This window comes from Protopterus annectens, chromosome 10.part0, assembly GCF_019279795.1.
Source record: "Protopterus annectens isolate FY-2018-M chromosome 10.part0, PAN1.0, whole genome shotgun sequence".
In the NCBI taxonomy this organism is placed as follows: Eukaryota; Metazoa; Chordata; order Ceratodontiformes; family Protopteridae; genus Protopterus; species Protopterus annectens.
The window spans coordinates 1,662,059,452-1,662,069,737 of record NC_056744.1 but is presented as its reverse complement, the minus strand read 5'-3'; the positions used below and the strand labels follow the sequence as shown (position 1 = coordinate 1,662,069,737).

Sequence of the window (10,286 nt, the reverse complement as noted above, 5' to 3'; positions counted from 1 at the left end):
GTTTTATGGAGTCAATGAATAGAAGAAATTATGTGATGCAAGGACATAGCCATTTTTCCATTAGGTGTGATGTAATTGAGTTTTTAAAATGCATAAGAGTTGAGGCAGAAATCAGAGCTGAAGGGAGGTTATTCCAGGTTATAGCTATGGTGTGAGAGAACAGAGCTTTTCCTACAGTATTGTTAGCCTTTGAGATACAGAGTAGAGATTTGTCGGATGAGCAGAGAGGATGACTTGTATTATAATGGGTGAGGAGTTGGCCTAGTGCTGAGGTTATTTCAGGATGTCTTACTACATTGTAGGCAATGACTAGCTGGTAGTAATGTAGTAGTTGGGGAAGTTCTAACCATTGTAGTTCCCTTTGAGCCTGGAAGTGGTGGGTTCTGAAGATGGAGTTATTCACACATTTGGTGATTTTGTAATAACATGACTCAAGTCTGGCAAGGTCAAATTTTCTGGCATGGGTAAGGATATGAGTGGCATACATTAGAGTGGACAGTAGGCGAGTTTGGGCAAGGGTAATCTGAGCTTGTCTTGTGAGGGATTTTCTGTGTCTGTACAGTGTTCCCATTTTTTATGGACCTTTTTGATTGTTTGTGAAATATGGATGTTGAAAAGTAGGCTTTTATCAATTTCACCACCCAGGAGTTTGGTGTGGTCAGAGGGAGAGATAATAGTGCCATTTTTAGAAGAGATAGTGAAGGATAGAGGGGTAGACATGGTTTTGTTGGGGGTGAAAAGTAACAATTTAGTTTTATTAGGGTTTAGGATAAGTTGGATTTGAGTGATCCATGTATCGACAGAGCTAAAAGATTCCTGAGTGAGTTGTTGTAGAGTGGTGAAATAAATAAGAGTTGAATCATCTGCATGTTGTATAAGTGAAGCATGCTGTGTGTGCTGGTATGGAGATTATTGGTATATATGGGGAAAAGAAGTGAGCCTAATATTGAGCCTTGTTGTATACCTATGGTAGTTGGGAGTAAGGGAGATAGTACTCCTTGTCATTGAACAGATTGTTGTCTTTCAGACAGATAGGTTTTAAACCATGCTATAGTGGATAGGGCAAAGGATAGGGAGGCCAGGGTGTTGAGTAGTAAGGAATGTGAGACCATGTCATATGCTTTGGAGAGGTCTAAAAATATTACAGATATGAAATTATTTCTCTGTTGTTTGACTAGATTGATAAAGGAGAGGAGAACAGAGCAGTTGTTGTGCTGTGGTGTTGCCTGAAACTGTGCTATGTGTGAGAGAGGAGATTATGTGAGTTTATGAAATGCATCACTTGAGAATGCATACATTTCTCGAGTAGTTTAGATAAGGGAGATAGAATGTCAATGGGGTGATAATTTGAGTATTCATACAAATTTCCACCTTTTTGAAGTGGAATAATATATGATACCTTCCATAGTTGTGGCATGTAAGATTCTTGTATGGAGCAGTTGATAAAAATAGAAATAGGGTAAGATGAGGATTGAGCAGCTATTTTTAGGAAATTGGTTGGTAGGTTGTTGGTGGCAAGGATGGTCATTTCAGTTTTAGGAGGAGTTTCTTAATTTTGGATGTTGGTATGGGTGAGAGAGAAAAATGTGGGATATTCTCAGGGCATTTGGTTAGGTTATGTGTAGGGCTGTTTTTGGATAGTTGGGAGGATAAAGTTAGGATGGATTGAGTGAAGTGGTGATTAAATTGGGAGGCTATGTCCATGTTGTTCTTGGTGGAGTTAGGAGTGGGAGTGGTAGTTTTGCCTGATTTCAGGAGAGAGTTGATAGCATGCCAAAACTTTAGGGGATCTTTTGAGTTTCAATTTTGGATATCAAGGAAGTAATTTTGTTTATCTAGTTTGGTTTGTTTCTTGGCCTGATTTCTAAGTTGTAGGTAGTTTAGTATGCTAGTATCCTTCTTCCAGTTTTTCCAGGCTTTATCTCTAGATTTTGGTAGAGCTCTGGTTTCCCTACTTAGCCGTGGTGCATAATTTGCCTTGGCTCTGATTTTCCTAATGGGATCAACTCTGTCTAGGGCATTGATGAAAATACTGTTAAAGTGTTCAACTGCCTGGTCTAAACCTAGGGTTTGCAGTAGTTTCCAGTTACTATGTTTTAGAATAGTGTTGAATTCCTCTGTATGTAGTTTACAATCATCTCTAACTTGTCCAAAAATGTTGGGTTTTGGCTATGTTGGTACGTTTCCATAGGAGGAAAGTGGGGAGGTGGTCACTGAGACCATCTGGAAGGCAACCTGTCTGGTAGTTTTGTTTGGGGGGTTGACTAGAGTCATCATCATCATCATCATCATCTTTCGGCTTTTCCCATTAGGGGTCGCCACAGCGGATCATCTCTTTCCATTTCTCCCTATCCTCTGCATCTTGCTCTGTCACACCAACCGCCTACATGTCTTCTCTCACCATGTCCATAAACCTTATCTTAGGCCTTCCTCTTTTCCTCTTACCTGGCAGCTCCATCCTTAGCATCTTTTTCCCGATATACCCAGCATCCCTCCTCAGCACATGTCCAGACCAACATAATCTCATCTGTCTTGCTTTGTCTCCAAACTGTCCAACATGAGTTGACCCTCTAATATACTGATTCCTAATCCTATCCATCCTAGTCACACTGAGTGCAAATCTTAACATCTTTAACTCTGCCACATCCAGCTCTGACTCCTGCCTTTTTGTCAGTGCCACTGTCTCCAACCCATATAACATAGCTGGTCTCACTACCCTCTTGTAGACCTTCCCTTTCACTCTTACTGGTACCTGTCTGTCACAAATCACTCCTGACACTCTTCTCCACCCATTCCACCCTGCCTGTACTCTCTTCTTCACCTCTCTTCCACATTCACTATTACCCTGAACTGTTAATCCCAAGTACTTAAACTCGTCCACCTTTACCAACTCTACTCCCTGCATCCCCACCATTCCTCTACCCTCCCTCTCATTTACACATATATATTCTCTCTTAGCCCTGCTGACCTTCATTCCTCTGCTGTCTAGAGCATATCTCCACCTCTCCAGAGTCTTCTCAACCTGATTCCTACTCTCACTACAGATCACAATGTCATCTGCAAACATCATAGTCCACGGGGCCTCCTGTCTGATCTCCTCTGTCAACCTGTCCATCACCACTGCAAATAAGAAAGGACTCAGAGCTGATCCTTGATGTAATCCCACCTCCACCTTAAATGGATCTGTCACTCCCACTGCAGTCCTCACCACTGTCACACTACCCGCGTACATATCCTGTACCACTCTTACATACTTCTCTGCCACTCCCGACTTCCTCATACAATACCACAACTCTTCTCTAGGCACCCTGTCATATGCTTTCTCCAAGTCTACAAAGACACAGTGCAACTCCTTCTGACCTTCTCTGTATTTCTCCAATAACACTCTCAGAGCAAACATTGCATCTGTAGTGCTCTTTCCTGGCATTAAAATATACTGCTGATCACTAATCATCACCTCCCTTCTTAACCTAGCTTCCACTACTCTTTCCCATAACCTCATGCTGTGACTGATCAATTTAATCCCTCTGTAGTTACTACAGCTCTGCACATCACCCTTATTCTTAAAGATAAGTACCAAAACACTTTTTCTCCACTCCTCAGGCATCCTCTGACTTTCCAAAATTTCATTAAACAATCTAGTTAAAAATTCCACTGCCATTTCTCCTAAACACCTCCATGCTTCCATTGGTATGTCATCTGGGCCAACAGCCTTTCCATTCTTCATCCTCTTCATAGCTGTCCTTATTTCCTCCTTGCTAATCTGTTTCACTATCCCCACATCATCCAGCCTTCTCTCTCTCTCATTATCTTCATTCATCAGCCTCTCAAAATACTCTTTCCATCTACTCAACATACTCTCCTCACTTGTGAGTATGTTTCCCTCACTATCCTTTATCACCCTTACTTGCTGCACATCTTTCCCAGCTCTGTCCCTCTGTCTAGCCAATTGGTACAGGTCCTTTACTCCCTCTTTAGTGTCCAATCTCTCATACAACTCTTCATACGCCTTATCCTTAGCTTTCGCCACTTCTCTTTGCCATGCGTCTCATCTCCTTGTACTCATGTCTACTTTCTTCATCTCTTTGACAATCCCACTTCTTTTTCACCAGCCTCTTCCTCTGTATACTCTCCTGTACTTCCTCATTCCACCACCAGGTCTTCTTGTCCTCCTTCCTCTGTCCAGATGTCACACCAAGCACCTTTCTAGCAGTCTCCCTTACTAGTTCTGCTGTAGTTACCCAGCTATTCGGTAACTCTCCACTGCCTCCCAGTGCCTGTCTTAACTCTTCCCTAAACTCTACTTCAATCACCCTTTTTTAACTTCCACCATTTAATCCTTGGCACTGCTTTCACACTCTCTTCCTCCTCTTCTTGATCACCAACATCATCCTACAGACCACCATTCTATGCTGCTTAACTACACTTTCCCCTGCCACTACTTTACAGCCTCCAATCTCCTTCAGACTGGCCCTCCTACATAGGATATAATCCACCTGTGTGCATCTTCCTCCACTCTTGTACGTCACCCTGTGCTCCTCCCTCTTCTTAAAATACATATTCACCACAACCACGTCCATCCTTTTCGCAAAATCCACAATCATCTGACCTTCTGCATTCCTCTCCTTAAAACCATACCTACCCATCACTTCCTCACCCCCTCTGTTCACTTCACCAACATGCCCATTAAAGTCTGCTCCAATCAATAGTCTCTCACCCTTGGGTACACTTACCACAACTTCATCCAACTCACTCCAAAATTTCTCTTTCTCATCCATCACACACCCAACTTGTGGAGCATATGCACTAACAACATTCATCATTACACCATCAATTTCGAGCTTCATAAACGTCACTCTGTCAGACACTCTCTTCACGTCTAAAACACTCTTGGCATATTGTTCCTTTAGTGTAACCCCTACCCCATTTCTCCTGCCATCCACACCATGATAGAACAATGTGAACCCATTTCCTAAACACCTGGCCTTACTCCCCTTCCATCTGGTCTCTTGCACGCACAATATATCAACCTTCCTTCTCTCCATCATATCAGCTAGCTCTCTTCTTATACCAGTCATACTGCCAACATTCAAAGTTCCTACCCTCCCTGCTACACTCCTAATCTTCCTCCTCTCTTCCTGCCTTCGGGCATGCCTTCGCCCTCCTCTTCTCCTTTGGTCAACAGTAGCCCAATTTCCGCCAGCACCCTGTTGGCTAACAGTACTGGCGGTGGTCATTGTTAACCCGGGCCTCGACCGATCTGGTATGGAAATATGAAATTTCTGCGCCATAAATGATGTGGCAGAATTTTTATGCCACATGCCCTTCCTGACGCAACCCTCCCCATTTATCCGGGCTTGGGACCGGCACAAAGAAATGCACTGGCTTATGCATCCCTAGAGTCCAGTCTGGAATAGATTGTTTATGGGTTTTTTGTCGACTCTGCTGGGTTCTTGGATAAGTTGGGCAAAACTGACTAGATTAACATAGTTAGTGGGGTTGTTAGAGGCGCAGGCTATCCAGTCAGTATTTAGGTCACCTGGTATGATGGTTTCTTAAGAAGCCACGATGGTGCAGTGGTTAGCGTTGTCGCCTCACAGCAGGAGGTTCTCCCATTCGATTCTCAGCTGGAGCGCCTTCTGTGTGGAGTCTGCATGTCCTCCCCGCAGTTGAGTGACGTTAAAGACATACAGGTAGGTGTGAGCGTGAATGGGCATGCCTTCGTTGGAGATTGGGATGGAAACTCAGCACCGTAAAAATCCACTGCCAATCATGAGCGGACCGGAGTTCCACTGTGGCAACCTCTAACCGGGAAAAGCTGAAAGTCAATATGATGGTTTCTTGAGGAAGATTATCTGTGGCCCATTGTAAGATTTTTTTCAATGATGGGAGAGTTATTACCCGGGGGAATGTGACAGCAAAGAATATTGATATTTTTTGTGTCATTTATGTTTAGGGTTGAACCTACAGTTTCGGCATTTTGAAATTTCAGTATGGGGGTTTATAGAGGTTTGGTATTCAGTGTATTTTTGAAGAGGATAGCAACTCCACCTCCCTTCCTGCCTACTCTATCCAGTCTTAGGGTGTTATATCCTGGTGGGAGGAGTTCCTAGTCTAGGGTGCTAGGTTTTAGCCATGTCTCAGTAATAGTTAGCATGTCTGGGGAGTAGTGTGCTATGAATGCATGTAGGTCTGGGAGCTTGTTAGAGATACTTCTGATGTTGATATTAAGAATCAGAAGGTCAAAGATTTGCCTGGCTGAAAGTAGAGAGTTTTGAGGGCCTAGGTTTGAGTGTATGTCTCCTGATGTAAGTAGACTTTTTGTGATTAACAGGACTAACACTATCACTTACTAGGGATGCTACATCTGGAGGGCTTTCAGCTGCAAAAGCAGAGTAAATATGGCTTGCAGGGTTTTTAAAACCTTTGGTGTGTTGTACCTGAGCAATCACTTGGGGGTGGGGGAAGGGAGGGAAACCATCAATTGGAGTAAAAGAGTAGCAGGGGAGAATCCAAGGCACTCTGCAAACCTAGCTAATTAGCAGAGGACAGCAAAGGAAATAAAGTAAACATACAGACACCCTTGTTCAAGGACTGGAAGGTTTTTGATAGTCTGCAATGGCAGATTTTTTTCTCTTTTATATTTGTACTCTGCTTTGCTCATTGTTTGCTGTACACAGTGGAGCTAAAGATGAAAACAGCTGGAGACTTTGCACCTTTGTTTGGTGTTAGATTAGTGAAGAATGAGTACTGAGGTAGAGGGACTGAAGGCTATGATGCTATTGAGAGGGCTAAATACCTTAACATAAAACAAGTTATCAACAGTGAAATGGATGAAAGGGGTGTGGGTGGGCTAAGAGGAAGAAGGTTTACAGCTGTTCCCCCTGGGGTATGCACTCTAGCTGACTGTAAGAGATTTTAACAAGGCATAACAGTAGTTACAAAAGCTGGCACCTATACCACACAAGTGGCAACAACAAGGTTCCTGGAGTTAAACCTGGGGCTGGAGTCTATTTTTTGATGATTGCTGGTCAGCGTTTCCTTTGCTTCTAGCTGGAGTCAGAGGAGTCCTTGCTCACACAAGTTGGGGGGGACATGAAGTTACCAGGTGCTCAATGGCTACTATACAAGTGGCAAGAGCAAAGTTCCTGAAGTTAAAGCTGGGGCTGCAGTCTATTTTTTGATTATTGCCGGTCAGAGTTTCCTTTGCTTTTAGCTGGAGTGAGAGTAGTCCTTGCTCGCACAAGTTGGGGGGGTGACCCGAAGTTATCAGGTGCTCAGTGGCTTAGAGATGCTACACCTGGTGGGCTTTCAGCTGTAAAAGATTTTATATCTATCATATATATATATATATAGTGTGTGTGTGTGTGCATATATATATATATGTATATATATATATATATATATATATATATGTGGATCCCTGTCATATGATAGAAATCTCATTTGGCTGATCCGGATTTGACTCGGACCAAAAGACTGAAATTTCAAAAGACTGAAAAGTCACTTGACTGAAACCCAAAATGCTGAATTTCAACATACTAAATTTTAAACTGGACCATATAAAACCAGACTAGGTGGGGGGGGGGGCTGTGCCCCCCCCCCCCAAGTATATATACTAACTCCAGGATTGTACTACAGTGGGGAAAAGGGCATATACCTTTCACTTACCTTACAGTAGTCTACATGCTGCCACTACTATGCCCATATATATATATATATATATATATATATATATATATACACACACACACACACACACACACACACACACACACACACACACACACACACACACACACATATGCACTCGCACACACAAGCACATTATGTGTGTATATATATATATATATATATATATATATATATATATATATATATAGGTTCATGGGTTCATACTAGGCTATCTGCCCTAGGGCATTTATAAGCCTAGCCAGAGTGTGTTGGCTATCGCCACCCATTTTAAATTAATTTTGGTATACCCTTTTTCGAGGTTAGTATACTGTATATATATTCAATAGTTCTCAGTTGCTTATATGGCTGCACAGACTGGTGCTAATTGAATTGTCCACATTGCAGATTTGCTGCATCACCATAGCTATAACTTTATGTTTTCTGTACCAAGCATGTGGCTGAAAGGCCCCACACCCAGTAAATGAAGAAAGTAAAAATAGTGCTGTCTCTGCTGAAGGACTGCACATTATATGTTGAATATAGTAAACACTGAAGAGGATTTTTCTCCTTTCAGGTACCAGAAACTTTTGAAGATGTCACTGTTACTTTCACGGAGGAGGAGTGGAAGTTGTTAAGGAAACAAGATAAGGAGCTGTACAGGGACGTGATGGTACAGAACTACGAAACCTGTGTTTCTGTTGGTAAGTGTACATCAGCTTATGAAGTGAGTTCATTATTCTTTAAGTTATAATATGAACCTGTGCTAGAATAAGTCAGAACTTAGCACTTCACTCTTGTTTGGTGAGGGGATAAAGGATCTGTCTCTCCCTCTCTCTCTATTTTTATTGCAAAGGTTTCTGACATAATTAACATCTGTCTCCACTGACCCTGTATGGTCTTAAGTGATCTGTCTCCTTCTTGTCTGCAGTGATTCTTCTCAAGCATAAGCACTTCTCTCTCTGATTTACCGTTCTTGGTCTGCTACTGCAGGTCCATATTGCATTGTATCATGTTTCTCATCTGTTGGTAAACTCGTTTCTTGTACTGAGTGACATTTTTGACCAACGTCTCATTTTCTGCATAAAACTACCTCAAAAACAGGCTGTTTTGTTGGTTAGGTAGTTCATGTCCCTTTTTATCCTCATGTACCCCACGGATAACATATTGGGATCAGGCAGTCTCCCATGAGGATGTGACCTGTTAGAGGTCTGCACCTCATTTTATTAAATGAGGCTTCATTAAAATAATTTTTCAAAATACACAGTTTGAAATCTGAGAAATAAAACCCAAGCCTGAAAGATGCATTTCATTTACAGCTTTATAAAATAACATATTAATCAATATTATTGTACGTGTACCTGCATTGTTCTCATCACCATAAATGGGTCTGCTTGTAAAATGCTAGGCAAACATTAAGAAAAGCCTGCCACCTATAATGCTTGTGCAGACTGTTAAGGATGTTTTCATTTCCAGCCATATGGTTATCACTGACTTGTTAAGGATTAGTAATACCTAAGGATGTTGTCATTTCCAACCATATGGTTAGCACTGACTTGTTAAGGATTAGTAATATCTAAGGATGTTGTCATTTCCAACCATATGGTTAGCACTGACTTGTTAAGGATTAGTAATATCTAAGGATGTTGTCATTTCCAACCATATGGTTAGCACTGACTTGTTAAGGATTAGTAATATCTAAGGATGTTGTTATTTCCAACCATATGGTTAGCACTGACTTGTTAAGGATTAGTAATATCTAAGGATGTTGTCATTTCCAACCATATGGTTAGCACTGATTTGTTAAGGATTAGTAATATCTAAGGGTGCTGTCATTTCCAACCATATGGTTAGCAGTGACTTGTTAAGGATTAGTAATACCTAAGGATGTTGTCATTTCCAACCATATGGTTAGCACTGACTTGTTAAGGATTAGTAATATCTAAGGATGTTGTCATTTCCAACCACGTGGTTAGCACTGACCTGTTAAGGATTAGTAATATCTAGGGATGTTGTCATTTGCTTCCCCATTGCATCTGTGATGACTAATGTAGTTCTGTTGCCATCTGCAGTAATGTTCAGGGTCTGTAGTGACAAACATCTGCACATTATCCTGTTGTTAATATACTCTTTCAGTTTGAATGTTATTTCTTCATTCCTCTACTAAAGTGATCCTTGTCCAGTTGTGATAGAGTAATTAGTAATTATGCTTATATTTTTATATGCAGGATACAAAATTCCTCAAAAGAAGTTATTAGAGCTATTTAAAGCAGATGAAGTTGCAAAGGATATTGTAAAGGGAATAAATATCACGAAGCAGAAGGATAATTTTAAAGACAACGTCAACAGTATGTAAATTTATTAATTGTATTTTTACAGAAATTTGCTCTTTTTAACTGATGTTTTAAATATTTTAGGAAAAGTGAAAATGTGCATGATGTTAGACGACTAAATGGTGTGACACAAGGAAAATTCTGATAAGATGTGTTAATGTAAATATGAAAACTAGGATCTTTTTAAAACAAAAAGGATTATTCCTGTGACTGTGGCAGTTGACAAGCAGTTAGAAAGTGTGTGGAAGACGTGGACATTACAGAAAAGACTGCTTTTCCAGT

General features: G+C 41.2%; 1 protein-coding gene across 1 annotated transcript in view; it reads left to right on the top strand.

The window, feature by feature from the left end:
• LOC122814393 (zinc-binding protein A33-like) overlaps positions 1-10,027 on the top strand; it is a 96,854-nt gene extending 86,827 nt beyond the window's left edge. Inside the window, exons 4-5 of the mRNA XM_044086977.1 lie at positions 8,249-8,375; positions 9,900-10,027. Coding sequence (XP_043942912.1) covers positions 8,249-8,375; positions 9,900-10,027 — 255 coding nt within the window. The remainder of the gene's footprint in view (positions 1-8,248; positions 8,376-9,899) is intronic.
• Positions 10,028-10,286: the final 259 nt, after the last annotated feature.